Consider the following 15,846-nt stretch of genomic DNA (forward strand, 5'->3'; position numbering starts at 1 on the left):
CAGATACACCTGTTTTGTTTTTTTCAAACCTATCAAACTATTCAAATGCTCCTTATTTCTGTGTTTGTTGCATGATGAAGGCAGGAAGATGAAATGTGCATTTTAATCAAATAAAGACCTTCAAAGTCTTTGCTGAGTGGTTTCCCATTAAATTCCCATGTAGCGTAACTTACAGTTTTATGCAACCACATTAAACACTGTGGAAAGCACTTTCACTGATAGCTTCCCCCATTTAATGATGTTTATAAAGATTTCTATTTGTAACCATTTGAACCTCTTAATTAAAAGAACATTTAGGTAGGTAGAGGATTGGTTCTTTGTTTCTTTAGTCTACTCTGATATGATAAAGTATTGTCTACATTGGTTGGTCATCTAAAAATACATTCGCTCTATGATTACAAGCTCATCTCAAAGTCACTATTTGAAAAATGCTTGCCTCAGAACACCCCCTGGACATCTGCTGACTACATTTAGTGGCCGGGCTTTCAACTTCACTCAGTGCTCTTCGTGATCAACACTTGAACTTGAACACCCTTTTTGCCGACCCTTAAAAAAACATTTGCCCACCAGACCATATTTAAGCATGTATATCCATAAAATCTGCAGTGCTGGATTGAGTAAATGGACTTTTTTTGTCATCTAGAGATGTCCCACACTTGGTCACGGCTCTGCGGGAAGAATGACATCTTTACAGCATTTGTGATATGTCACCTGTCATGGTGTGTTAATGGTGGAAGCTGAGATCATAAAACCCATTCCTGTGATGATGACAGCTTGATTTGAAATGTGTCCTCCAGAAGGACGAATGTGTGAATGAGCTGAGCTTGGCCCTCTTATCGTCTCCAACTGACTGGACGTTTGTTTGTTTTTCCATTTGTTAGCTTGTTCACACTGATAGCAGGACAGGGAATTGTTTTCGCCAGAATGAAACTGTCAGATCACCATGCCCTTTTTCCTGACTGAAAGTACAAACCATCCTTAGCACAGTGCATGACCTCTGCTAGGTCTCTTACTGGAACATATGGTGATCTGTCGAGTATTATTGATAAGTATTCTTTTCACAAAAGGTTAATGAACAGAGACAAAATGACTGTGTAAGTAGGAGGGGGATAAATGAAGGATCCATCTGCGGAAACAACAACTTTGTTACAACTGTAAAAATGCCGTAACACCTAAAGGTGGCGGTATCATTACCAAAATGTATTTCTCTATATTACTTCCATTGTCTGAATTCTGATTAAAGGAGGAGGATAAGCTTCTCCTGAGAGCTAGAATACAGTATTTGAGTCACAGTGGTCAAAATTGTAAATTTCTTTTTTTTTTTTAGATTCACACTGTGGCTGCATACTGCAATGAAAAAACAAAAGTGCAAATTTCAAACTATCTTTAAATGCATCGCTTAAAAATTACAGTGGATGAAGAGCTTTGATGGACAGTCTCACACCATGCTGCCTTTGCTGTCTGGGCTCAAACTATGTTGAGATTATGGTGGGGTAATGTGGCCCAAAATGCATCAAAGATTGTTGCTATTTTAAGCATTCTAGTTTGTTTTTACATTTTTTGCTGATAAGACACATAAAAAAGGGTAAAGCTTCTGTGCAGGGGAAGTACCAAAACCAATACTTACTACAATACTCTGAAAATGTATATGTTTTTTTAGTACTGTAGGCAATCCAGACATGTAAGAAGAAGAATGCACATGAGCAAAAACACTATGCACTGCAGAGCACGTATTACACATGGAAAATAGCGAGCGTACTTCGATCTAGACTTGTCCATTTAAAAAAGGCCAAAAAGGGGTTATAACTGATTTGCAAAAGGCTATATGCAAATGATGCCATCATGCTTAGAAAAACATCTAAGAGATGAAATGCAGATCTGTTAAAGTAATTCAAAGTAAATGAATTTCAATTCAGCAACAACATCCAAGGTATTAAATATCCTTCTTATGCTATTCTGAAATACACATTACCATTTTTTGAGACAGGTGGCAACTCTGTTGTGAACTATGTTCCACGTTAAGACATCATAATGTAACTAATGTTATACATCATCATAATATTAGTAGGCTACTCAGCAACCATCTCAGCCTGCATCCTTTGAACGAATTATAATGTCAACATTAAATTAATGGTCTGTCACCACCAAGTAAGAGATTTTGAAGCAATATTTGTTTTAAATAAAGGAGTTTATGTTTAAGTTCATTGGTTAGTCCCTTTTGAGAATTCGAGAATTGTGTAGTTCTACTGGTATTGGTACTGACAACTAAGTTTCTGGTACAGCTACATCCCCATACCATGGGACAAAAAATCAACATTGCAGTACATTGTCTTGTGATACAATAATTAATACCCAGGAACCAAATATCAGGAGAGACATCCCCAAGTTAGCCTAACCAGAGTCTCTATTCATGACTATTGTACAGCCTACTGTATTATTGTGGAGTCGTACAATATAAAGCACGTTGAGGCGACTGTTGTTGTGATTTGGCCACTATATACACTAAATAAAACTGAATTGAAAAGGACTCCTTGTTGAGTCCTTTGTTTTGTTTTGATTTTTTAGATAAATCAGGGCAAAGTAAATGATGTTAAATAACTTGCAACAAAGGAAGAAAAAAGTCACTACAAGGTAACACCAAACAGTATTATAAACTTATTATGTGACTGGCTATAAGGTCTGTTAAGAAACGGTTTGGCTATTTCATATACTACATTACGTTTTTTTTGTTTTTTTAGGGACTATCACATTTACGAAAACCTACATGACTACCAAGGTTGGCTGTGTTATCCAAGATAAACAGCATTTGTAGTCAAGGTTTTATTGAAGTGTCGGACAACTTGACAGAGAAAAAAACAATTTAATGCGGAGACATGCAAGTTCTCGAGCACACTTGAGTGTCTTTGTATGCATGCATGCAAGGCTACGTGAATGAGAGAAGAGTGAGATAAAAGGGTGAGACGGAAGAAGAAAGGCAGAAGAGATGAACAAACAATGGTTTTCAAACTGCAGATAAACTGAATTTCTGTAACTTCTTTGATTTATCACCTGTTTATCGGCATACATCGTTGCAACACACAGCAGGCTACACTGTCGAAGGGTCAGGCTAATGTTGGGGTCAACTGTATAATAAATTGTAGCAGCTGTAAACAGTCTTCTTTCTTTCATAAAGGTGGAGTAGGTACACGATCTGGAACACTTTTTAAATCTGGTTTGTTGAATATCTCCTCATGGTCTCCTATCCACTCTGTGAGGCATCGGTATCTTTTTTAAAAAAGCAAACATTCGATTGGCTAAAATTGTGTATGCATAAAGGCAGGAATGCGCATTTTTTAATCAGTTTTATAAAGCCATGCATACACATGACCCTCTTATATAAATCTCAGCCGTTGAGTAATTGTACACACATGCAGAAGCCTGATTGATTTAGCCATAAAGGGATGCAGACAGTCCCTTAATGAATCATTTACATATAAAATCAACAAGGAAGATGTGCAATTTGTAAAAGCGACACTCTAAGACAAAGAAATGAAATCACAAACAGGAAAAACGTGTATATACCCACTGGATCTTTAATGAAAGTAATATGCCAGACTGATCTATATAGCGCCTGCCTGTCAGCAACAGGGGGCGATCTAGCTCATGCACTGAATAGCGAAAAGGCGTTGTGAGGGCAAGGGATCATTGCGAGTGCGAGGGGCAAAAAACTGGAATATATTAACATGCTGAGCATCGCAATGTAATCACAGAAGGAAAGATAATGAAAATCAGACAGAATACATGTTTGTGAGAATAAAATTTCTACAAGACGAGCAAAAATCAGGCAGTAATGAAGAGCTGCATTCATTTTGCTGTAGAGAAACCTCAGAGAGTCTTAGCTTACAAAGAAAGCTGTTGAGTTATTTTCTAAAAAAAAAAATCTTAGATGCAGAGAAAAAACTAGGGCTTCAGTCACATGGGCCTTAAGACCAATCAGTGACCATCTGGCAACCACTGGTGGGAAGGGAAGAAGGTGTGTTCCAAGTTGGTTGGCAAGTGGCTGATGGCAATTGCTGTAAAATTGATTGCCAAAGCTCCCATCATGAATACCTAGAAATTGGTTGGTGGCCCCCTAGCAACCATGGCTCATTAGGAAAAAAATGTTGACTCCTGAGTGCTTGGTAGAGGTTACCAGTAGTAGTGAAGCAATATCTGTCACAAAGTGGTATATAGTGCAGCACAGAAAAGATCCAATTGCTTTGGTCACTAGCAGATGGCCACAGTTGCCTGCAGTTTGTAAGGAAGTCCTCACTTGTCTGCAAACTCTCACTAATTACTCTCAAGGCAGTAGTGAAACTAGCTGTGAAATGTGAAAACCAGAAACAGAAACTGTTCAATTTCAAAGTAAAAGTTGCAAATTCTGAAATGTTTTGTCTGCAGCAGCAAGGCAGGCATATTGCACAAGTCTAGTAGGGACCAAAGCAATTACAGAGAGATTTTTGATGCAGAACCCTTGTGATTGGTGGTTGCCAGAAAGCCATCAACCATTCTCTAGGCCTTTTTGACTGGGCCTTGAACATGTCATTGATAAGACTTCCATCCAAAACAGACCAAAGCATCAGGATTTCATAGCAATCGGCATACACAACTAAAGAGAAGAAGTTCTGGAGATCAAAATGTGTACATGAAAAGGCTGCAATAAGGAAGTGGTCTATTGCATTGTTGCAGCCAGCAGAAAGTGATTGGAGGGTTCAATGGTCTTCTGCTTGACAGGTAGCTTTGCTCGCTAACTCGCTACCTAATTTGCTAATTCAGTCAACTGGGTGATATATTCAATACATTCAAAATGGTAACCAGCACAGGTCTCAGTATAGATGTTAATAACAAAAATTAATCTTCATCACTGTGAAAGGGTTCTGCCTTTTAAGTCCAATGTCTGACAACAGTCATGGCACCAGATACATTGTTGTCGGACTGGTACTGCCACCGCTGGCAAAATATGAGAGATGTCGAGCAGAGAGTGCAGATAGAGTCTGGCACCTCCCGAGCTCTTTCAGATAGAAATTTGACACTTGTCATTAGATGCCAGAGAGGTGTAATCATTCTGGACCATATTTACATCCATATTGCACCCACAAGATTTTTGCATAGTACATTATGCACAGTATACATTGAATGTTCTCATACTCAGATATTTTACACACCATAGCATGAATGTCTGTTCTTAGACATGCCGACCTTTTTTAAAAATGATGTCTACAGCTTATAATAATAATCTAGCAGGTATACTGAATGTAAAGCAATCCGTTCTGAAATCCGTTCAAAAATGACTTGTGCCCATAAAAGGATCTTGGGACCAGTGGTCTCCTTGATAGCTGCAATTTTCTACAATGAACCTTCACCAGTTACAAGTCCACTGTGATTATTTACTAGGTACCTGATCTATTGCCTTTTTCAGGCATGACACAGACTCTTTGGCTCTTCAGCACCTGGCCCAGGTTTCCAAGGGGCTTTGCCATTGTAACCTATATAATCAAAATGTTGTAAAGGTGCACAGGCACATGAGGAATACCTTGCAGCAGAGCGTCCCGCGTTCACTGAAAAATGGGGCTTACTGTCAAAAACACTTGTTCAAGAGCAGCCAACCATGTGCCGTGGAGAGTTAACCGTCTGTTTTCCCCAGCAGGTGATCTTACTGATGAGTTACTTCACTCCACTAGCTCAGAGTTTCAGTCTGCGAGATTACTCTTTGATTCGCTTGATAACATGCAGCCAGTTTCAAGAGTGTTGGCATTCTGTAGCATACGATTGGCATGTGTTGAATGGTTGCACCCGAACAAAACCTGCAATGATAAAATATTGCTAGCTTAAGGAAGCATAGCTGTCTACAGAAAGCTTTGCCAGTAAGGCTGCTTTGGAGGCATTTTGGTGCTCCTTCTTGTGTAGATTTTGATGTTGCGAGCTACTGTGAAAGAGTGAAAACATAGACGCTAGATGCACTGTTACCTGAGAAAGACTTAAGACTCTCAAAGATCAACTGATCACTCATAATAACATGTACTAGACAAAGAAATTACTATCTGTATATTTAGATGAAGTCTGGCACTGCAGTTAAAAAAAATGCAAATCATCATAGGTAATTGTAACAATTGCAAGTCTTCAACAAGCTTAACCAGCTTACGGATTTGAAAAATAAATGCATGTGCATCCACAGCCCCTGCTCCTCCTCTCGACAGGCAGAGTACTAAATCATTTATCAGATTTGTCAAAGGGGATGGTTGTGGAACAGTAGACAAGTGTAAATGTTACATGTTCTGGATCTGATTCTTGTACCTGTGGTTAAATATGAAAGTTAAAAAAAATTCAAATTCCAATATTTCTTTATTTCATTTTGAATAGAAGAAAATATTTCTTTTAAACCCCCTCACTCTTATGATAACATACATCTCTTTCAAATGTAATAACCCAAAACATATATAGTCAACCAAAGCCCTCCATGACTATTTCTAGTATTTTTGCAATTACCTTGAATTTCCCAACAAATATTAGCACTTTCTATGAAATCAAAGACAGGGACTACCCCGGCAGAAGGTGCATCATCATCACTGAATCATGATAAAGACCAACCAGTTTTAGAAAATATCATTAAACACATGACCAGCACCACTGTGCTCCAATAACTAATAAAGCTTTACTGCTGCAGTGGTTGCTCTTACTCCCTACAATGTCTGTGAACTTTAAAAATCTATAGTCTCATTAGAGTGTCCTATTTTCCATTTAGTATGTGTTCAAGCTTTGCAGATTTACTAATACTCCCAAATTGGGCATATTCCCCAAATCCACTATTTTCCCATTAATTGTAAGACACTGTCATACATCACTGTGAGTCATCTGCCTTACATGAACAACACACGTATAAGCCCGACTAAACAAGTCCACACAACACTTTTTCAGTATGCTGGAAAGTTCTCGTGGAATGAGCACATTTTAAGAAAAGCATTTGAATGCACCATTTGCTGCTTAGTTCAAGCTAGTTAGAATCATTTAATGTCATTAAAACTGTGTTTCATCCTTATTTCTTTATAATTCAACATTAAGTGGGAAAAGATAGAGCTCATCAGCATCAAGGCAGCAAATAAGCAAGTACTGTTGGCAGACGCTGTGAAATGCAGCTGAGCAGTGACACGATCAACCAACCATCCATTTTTTGGTAACTTGTCAGTGTTTTTTTTTTTAATCCAAGACACAGATTTCAGTACAATCAGGTTCTGGATTACGTAGTAGTAATTGCATTGGTATGAAAACACAACTGATTCAAAAAGAGCAAATGTGTTTAAAAAAATTGTGCTTAAAAAATGATTCTTTCTTTACCAGGTCTGCAATGCGCTGGCTGAATTTAAATCAATGTAATGCATCATTCAGAATTGCGGTCGAAAAAGGCGGTTACAACCAAGGACTACAATCCAAGGAGAAAACACGCACACCCTTTTTGCAAGAGATCACTAATCAAACTGTTTTTTCTGCAAAACTGAAAAAAAGTAATAGTAATTCAACCAATATCATGATAGTATAGAAGTAATTTGGGGCTGTTGAGCTATTATCTTGAATTCCAGTTAGTTCACAGATCAATGGGAAGAGGAGAGCACTGTTCAAATGGAATGACTGCACAGTGGACTTTCCATTTGAATAAACGATCTGAATAATATCACGCATCACCGTCCTGTTTCTGACCACTCAGTGCACAAGCTTTTTCCACCAACATACACCTCTGGGCTCATCTTCACTTCTAATATGGGTGTTGGCCAAGCCGATAGGAATCGCACTCACTGTCCTGCAATGTGCCAAATTAAAATCCTCTTTCTTGAATCTCCAGTGCTGAAGGTCATCAGCAGCTGTAGCAAAACAGAAGCAGCTGAGTGATGTTGGAAATATCAGGACATGATGGACTACAGCTCTCTGGCCCGAGGGTAAAGCACAGCTACTCCCTGCCTGGGATACTCACTCCTTAAAACTTGCTCTACTTACTCCAACACATTCGCAGCTTGCTACAGAATAGCAGCCTGTGACTAACAAATCTTTAGGCAATCAATATCAACATAGATATTTTACATCATTCAAAGTAGAACCAGAAATCAAGGCATTTACCTGAATTAATGGTAATATACAGATAAAAGAGGATGCTGCAGTGTTAATCCATTTGTTTATTAATATAAAACATTGCTGATTTCTCAGCTGCACAAAAATGAAATCATTCACATAACACAAAACGCTGCCTATATCTTCTTAACATCGAACATTTTGAAACAGAAACCTTTATTTTTATTCAAAATTTATGCACCAAATTCCTGATTATATTCTGATATTTAATACATACTTTGGTAATTCACCCACAAGAGATATGCGATGGGAATTATGGCATTGTGTTTTTATATATTATGTAAGTCATTATGGCGAAGTAAAGTGATTGTTGCTTGCTTGCCAATTCGACATGCCGAATCGAGCTTTTTTTGTATTTTCTGACCTTTAACAACAACAAAAACGCTACACAGATTCAACAGTTCTTGGTCACATTTAATTCTTTTGTCTGTTTTGAATGGTGGAACTGGTGAGCTACAAAACTGTTGCTGGTGAGCGGGACAATAAGGATGAGTTCAGACCCGAAACACTCTTCAAATTGCTGCCAACTGTCATGAAAGCACTAATTGAAACGCCAGAGAGAAAACACAATAGACTTGGCATTTGCAAGCACCAGCTACACAGCTATGGCGCTACATAAATGGGGCCGAGGAATGTGTGAATCTGTTGCAGAAACATTGACTTTGAAACATTTGTTTGTATTTGAGTGATATTTAATATTGTCAAACGGGACTGGGTCTTGCTGGGTGATAATATCCCAACTGAAATTGGCTGCAAAACTAAAATGAAATGTGCAATGTCCAAAACCACTGCTAGGCATAACGAGCTTGTTTCAACAGTTGGAAGCAAAGTGAAAATGGCATTTCGTTGCTGCTTTGTCTCATTTCCTTTCACTGAGTCTTTGAAACAACTCTGGAATGGCAGCACTCCAAAACACAGAACAAAGACCTAACCTCAACTATAACATATACATATATATATATATGTATGTATTTCTTTTTACAATAGCTAACATCAGCCTAACACATCTTGGCACATAAGCCTTCATCAGAGCATCTGCTTTTGGCAGAGCAGCCAACTAGACGAAGGTTATATGAGGAGGCACACCTGCTATATGTTTTTCACTGCTTGCTCTCATTCTCATCAAGTGTAGTGTAGTCACAGGACTGACAAGCTGCAGCCTGCAGCATATTTAAAAAAAGGTACTGGTGAACAGTGTGCATATATTTAATAAGTGTAATTTAGATCTTATGTGTTAAAGAAAACCACTATCAGCCAAATAAGCCTCCTAAATGTATGTAAATGTATATTTGTTTACATTTGAAATGAAATTCAATCAAATCTACAACCCTGAACATTTTTTACAGCAGAACAAAAGCAACGCTGCCACAGCTGGAAATGTTAAGTTTATGTTATCTCAATAACTTAAATGTCAAAAGGAAACCAAGCACTGGCTTTTCATCTTGTACATTGTAAGTACGCATGATCTACTTAATTTGCAAAAGAAAAGCTTTAATTCTTATCCAATTTTTTCCCCAAATCTTCATTTTACACAAAAGAGACCCAACGAATTACCTATTAAATTACCAACAGATTAATATAGATTGTACAGCTATTTTCATAGTGCTTTACTTCTGCTTTAGTTAGATAGCTTCAGCAAAACAATCACTCTAAGTAGCAAACAAGAACGAGTTGTCCTCCATGTTGTATACTTTAAAGAATCATAAAAGCAAACATTATTGTAATGAGCAAATGCACAATTTCCAGTAAAAGTTAATGAGCCAAATGTATGGCGTAATGTACAAAACAGAGGCCATAAAACATCTCTAATCAGAAGTGCATTCAGAAAAGTATTGAAAATCGGTGCATTCAGTCTGCCAGATTTTAAAAGACATAGCGTTTGACGGCTCATCTCCATGTATGCCCTACTTCTAGAGGAGCAGCCATCTTCGATTATGTGGATAGATGCATAGTAATGACATGGTAGCAGTCACTTCAAAGCTCATCCCCATCTTTTTTTTTTTTTTTTTTGCCACAGGCCAACTCTTCGGCAGCTCTCGGCTTACGGATGACTCGTAGATATCATCATGACCAAACCTTGAATTGTTAAGACCCTCGACAGCAGAGCCTGAGCCCCATAAACAGATATAATCATGACACGTACCTCCAAAATCAGGCCTTAAACGGATGTCATATCCCTTCAGCAACTTGTCCACGGTGGTCTTGGCCACAGACATGCCGGCGCTTCCAATGGAGGAGCTGGAGGGGAGGTGAAAATCCAAGAGCCATTTTTAAGCAACGAAAGCAGAAGTGTCCAATACTTTTGTCACAAACATTTTGTATCTCTACAGCAAACCTACTGGGTGATAGTAGCCTGAAAACTGTGCTGCACATACTCTATATTCCTTTTCAAATGTGACATTTGAAAAGGAAGCCCTGATGAGGTGTTAGCAAAAGGGCAGAAGGGGACTTTGGATGTTAAACAACACCTTGCATACAAATAATCCCATCCACGCGTGCATCCCACGTCCTTCAAAGTAAACATTATTTCACTACCAGACTCCAGATTTAATCAAAATACAAAGAAAATAGCACTGCAAAGAATTACATCCATGCAGATGCTTTTTTTTCTGTGTTACTCTGAGGTGCACCTGATAAAATGTTAAGACAATCCCATGTTTGTATCATAACTAGAAAGGCTTGAAAAATGTGCTTTGCATTGTGCATTATCCCCTTCTGCCCCACCTACAGCATATTCATCAAATCGGTTGAGGGGGTGCAATGATGGTGCACCTGTCAAACGTTTTATATTGATGCCAGTCCTTCAGAAACAATGGTGTTAAGTGTAACAACGTCACAGTTTCTTTGGCTCGCCATCAGCTAAAAGCCCAGCGTGATTCAGTGGCGTGTGTTTTAATAAGCACGAGGTTATAGCAAAAAGCCTCCCATCATGCCGTCAGAAGCACGGGGCTCATCAGCCCGAGCCTGGAGACAGACCACCTCTCCCAGGAGGAACTGCATAGTCCACTCTAGTCTGAGTGGCATCTATAACATTGGTGCCATGACCTGCATCACCTAGCAGAGAGCAGCTCTCCAGCTGAGGTTCCCTATTACAAGGAGGGTGCTGAATGAGTGTAGAGGGAGGGTGTGCATGCGTGCGTGTGTCTGTGTGTGTGTGTGGGGGGGGGGGGGGGGGGGGGGGATTGCTCCCTTGGTATGGCAGGAGCACTACTGCCCACGGCTCAGTCAGGGAATCACTGTTCAATTAGCTCATAGGCAGTGCAGCTGTTCATCAAGCTGGGCAGTTGCAGGGCCGGAGGGTTTGACACCTGACAGCATCATGAGGGAATCTGCAAAAATGAAACCCTTTCATTTGCTTGGGCCAGACTATTGTAATGGAATCAGATGTCAAAAGGTGCAGCCCAGTGTTCTCAGTGAGCATTTCACTCTCATAAGGGAAGCTGTAGGTTGCTGCAGACCATGAAAAAGGAGTAGGCCACAAGGGATGAAAGCTACATCAGTTCCTCTAAGACCAAAACAACTATGGAACTGATCAGGAGACTGACACTGAGACGTTATCCATGAAGGCTTGTGCAGCAATTTGGCAATGGTGTAAACATTTAAAAGCCATGACACATGAATTAAAAAAAAAAAAAATACGTTGCAACGTTAAAGGGCTACCCTGTCATCTATGTGGAGAGCAGCAGAGGATGACAACCCGCCAGGATTCCTTCTCAAAATCAGATTGAAACACGTATATAAATATACAAAAAGGAGCATGTGGGCGACAGCAGTATGAATACGAACATTAGTTGGCGTTGAAAATTAAAAGGGTTTTGCTTGCTGGATACAGTGCTGTAGTTTACAGCTGCGGACAGCTGCTTAGAACAGCGTAATCAATCGATGATCGGCTGATTGATTGTATCGCTTAATCATCGCTCAAGCCTACAGTGCCTACTCAGGGCTGTCATTTTACACAGTCTTCCCAGACAACACACACACACATGTATATCCCCATTTTGATATCGGGAGTAGGTTACGTTTCACAATGGGCTTCTGGTTGTGCACGCGCATGTTTTTACGCTCGCGCGCGCCAAAGCGCCGTCTAATAGGGCATATATCGGCAGCAATGCCCCTAATAAGTAGGCCTGGGTACCCCGTTAATGCGATTTGCTACATCTGAGCCTTTTATTGACCGGTAATCACGTCTACGGGTGTGACAGTTAGTAATTTCTTTTCTTCTTTTTCTTCCAAGCGACATTTTCTTACCTTTGAACAAAGCATACGAAGGACAAAGCCGCCAGAGCAGAGAAAATTCCACATAATTTATCTTCTTGACGACCCAACATCTCCACAAATCCTTCTATATAGTTCCTATAATCCAACCAGTCCAGTGGTCCTCCCGAAAATGCACAAAGTAAAAATCGGCAATCAAAAAATAATTGCCTTTTAAAAATGCCGAATAAACTAGCCTACATCTATGCATGCGATGTCTTCATTAAAATATGCTTTAGGGATGGGAGTAAAAAAAAAAGAAAAGAAAGAAAAAATCTGGTAATTGGCCCCCGCTGCTTCTTCCCCGGCTATGGAAATCCGTGCAGGTCACAGAGCCCCTCGACCAACACCAGAAGATCAGACATCTTGCTCAAAAAACGGCATACCTAATACTTTTAAAAAGTGATGACAAGTGTTCTTCCCCCTTAAAAAAACACAAACCAAACAAACACGGGCATGAGTGACTGAGCAGCAGCCTCTTGACGATCAAATTGGTGGATGAAATTTCCCAGTCCAAATCTGCAGATGAGGCATGGTTCCAGCGATGCTCTGGCGCCAGACTATTCCACAACGTGATGTTGTTAAAAGATATTTGTTTGAGCTTGGAAACGCTCGTCGTCTGGAGGGGAGCGGTGGGTTTGTATTACAAAAAAAAGAAAGAAAAGAAAAGAAAAAAATTAAATCTTCATTCCCCCGCTTCTTTTCTTTTTTTTTGTCTTCCCCCCTCTGTTGTTGTTGCCGCTGCTGATGATGATGATGTAGATCAGCGCAAAGTCACTGAGGGGAAAATGCACATTGAAAAAGCACTGGGTAATATCTGATGCAGACGTCAGAGCAGGCTATATCACTCCTCTGGTGGAGAAAAAAAAATTAGATGCCGAGAAATATGGATGCCCCCCCCCGATACGCCAAATGCAATGTGTCACAACGTCGGATTAGCCTACATGTTAAAGACGCAAACCTAATCGAAAAGTCCACTTGCCTCCGCTGTCCGGCGTTAAATGGCGTTTGAATACGTTATTAGGGTCCGGTGGTCTTCTCCTGGAAACACCGAACCAATGACCAAAGAGATATGATGAGGGAATCTCGTCTCCTGTGTTTTCTTTCTGTTTTTTTTTCTTTTCTTTTTGGATCTCTGTTTTTAAAATAAAATAAAATATCCTACTAAGGGGTGAGGAGGGAGGGGGACACCTAAGGTGAATTCCTTAGCGACAGGCTGTTCATGCGCTGAATTGTCTCTCTGAAGCCCATTAGGATGCTGGGAGTGTGTGCCGGTGCGTTTCCGTGCGTTTCTTCCACTTTGCCACATTTCTGAAACACGCGCACTTACGCACGAAGGCGCTCACCCACACACAAGTCATGCATGCACACTCGCGCGCGCACCCACGGCATGGAAACACGCACGTCGAATTTATTTATTTATTTCATCCCTCTTCAACATCTTTGTTTTTCCGTATTAGTAACATAAACACTGGAAAATTGGCAACACGCGAACACCACAATCGGAGAATCACACGAGCTTGTGTTTTATACAGAGGAAGAGGTTTTCTTCAGGGATCTCTGTGCTGTCCAGTTGCTAAGCAACCCAGCCAGCACTGATGCAGTTGTGGTGATTCGAAGGCTATGCGCAAAGGCTCGTTTAAAGGAGCAGACCCGGCTCTGTCGCCGTTGTGGTGTCAGTGGGACAAAAGCAAACAGCGACTGATGAAGCTGACCACCGAGGCATTTGTGTTACATTAAATGCATGCAAGAACGAAATGTGGCGTGACTCGGGGTTTCACACTGTACTTTAACTGCCTCATCAACAACGTCATTGTCATGGCCACAAGCACTGTCACGAATAACCCGTCTCTAGCTTCTTCCTTTCTTGCTTTTTTCTCCTTTTAATTTCTTTTTTAGTACACTCAAAGCATTTGTTGCTGGTTCTGCCTCAACTCTGCTGTCCTCCATTCTAAGGAAATTTCACTTTGTCCCTCCCCCACAGGTGATGTCACAGCACTGAGCCAAAAGGGTAAGGAAGTGGCAGAGAAGGAAAATAATTATCCCGTTTAACTTCCCATTTTAACCGATGCTTAAATGTACACAATAAAGCAGATTCATGCCACTGCTGTATTTTGGCTTTAGCTTCGGAAGGAGACCATTGAGCGGCCTGTCTCTGACCATCATAGCCATCATCGCTATTGCAGTTAAATACTGAGTAACACCAGATTCATTCTATTATATAATAAATATTCTAAAAAAGACTTTGGTAAGATCATGACTGACTGTGACCTGAAACCCAAGGGCTTGGCAATTACGACTGGCTCTCACACACACTCATACTTGTTGCATCACAGGAGCTGATAGTCAGACAAGCTTGAAAGTGTGATGGCTCCAAATCTGGTGTAAAGCATCTGATTCAGCAAACTGAGTGTTAGTTTGTTCATGATGTTGGAAACACTTGGCAGCTGAACACTAGTTTTGTTTAGTTTTTCTGCAGAATTTTTCTTCTATCATAAACCTCACTGTTCTTCAGCTGGGGATTTCTCCGAAGAGAGGCTTAAGAGGTAATATCCCTGGATACTTGAGAAGTGATTTTGAATGGCCCTAAAAACTCATATTAACAATCACTGGACATTGTTTCTCAGGATCATTTAATGATCATGCCTGTATTTTTTTTCTTTATCAAGAAAAATGAAAGCGTAACAGTGATACAATTACACTCACTAGTTTCCTCATTATTAGAATACAAGTACTGTAGATTACTGTAGATGTTCTAATTAATGAGCAATGCCTAGCTATAGCTTAAGGTTGATTTTCAACTGTACATAAAAGAAGCAAATCCTCCATTGGGAAAGTGAATCCTGTAATAAGCATTTTTGCAATGACCGGCAGGGGGCCACTCCTCTGTTTGCACAAAGAATTGTGATTGTAGAGAAGTGCCTCAATAAACACTTTCCTCATGTGTTAGTTGTCTCAATATGTATATGCCACTATAAAAATAGTATAGGGTGGGCCATTTATATGGATACACCGTAATAAAATGGGAATGGCTGGTGATATTAAAGTCCTGTTTGTGGCACATTAGTATATGTGAGGGGGCAAACTCCTCAAGATGGGTGGTGACCATGGTGGCCATTTAGAAGTCGGCCATCTTGGATACAACTTTTGTTTTTTCAATAGGAAGAGGGCCATGTGACACATCAAACTTATTGGTAATGTCACAAGAAAAACAATGGTGTGCTTGGTTTCAACATAACTTTATTGTTTCATGAGTTATTTACAAGTTTCTGACCACATATAAAATGTGTTCAATGTGCTGCCCATTGTGTTGGATTGTCAATGCAACCCTCTTCTCCCACTCTTCACAAACTGATAGCAACACCGCAGGAGAAATGCCAGCACAGGCATCCAGTATCCATAGTTTCAGGTGCTGCACATCTCGTATCTTCACACCATAGACAATTGCCTTCAGAT

At 40.0% G+C, this 15,846-nt stretch overlaps 1 protein-coding gene across 2 annotated transcripts in view; it reads right to left on the bottom strand.

Moving 5' to 3' along the window:
• The window catches only part of gabrb4 (gamma-aminobutyric acid type A receptor subunit beta4), a 56,609-nt gene extending 42,773 nt beyond the window's left edge, over positions 1–13,836 (bottom strand). Inside the window, exons 1-2 of one of the 2 annotated variants that reach the window (XM_003450447.5) lie at positions 12,385–13,836; positions 10,280–10,374 (exon numbers count right to left, since the gene is read on the bottom strand). In XM_003450447.5, coding sequence (XP_003450495.2) covers positions 10,280–10,374; positions 12,385–12,464 — 175 coding nt within the window. In that variant the 5' untranslated portion in view covers positions 12,465–13,836. The remainder of the gene's footprint in view (positions 1–10,279; positions 10,375–12,384) is intronic. The other variant, XM_005471941.4, reaches the window with a different exon arrangement.
• Positions 13,837–15,846: the final 2,010 nt, after the last annotated feature.

This window comes from Oreochromis niloticus, linkage group LG10 (assembly GCF_001858045.2).
Source record: "Oreochromis niloticus isolate F11D_XX linkage group LG10, O_niloticus_UMD_NMBU, whole genome shotgun sequence".
NCBI lineage: Eukaryota > Metazoa > Chordata > Actinopteri > Cichliformes > Cichlidae > Oreochromis > Oreochromis niloticus.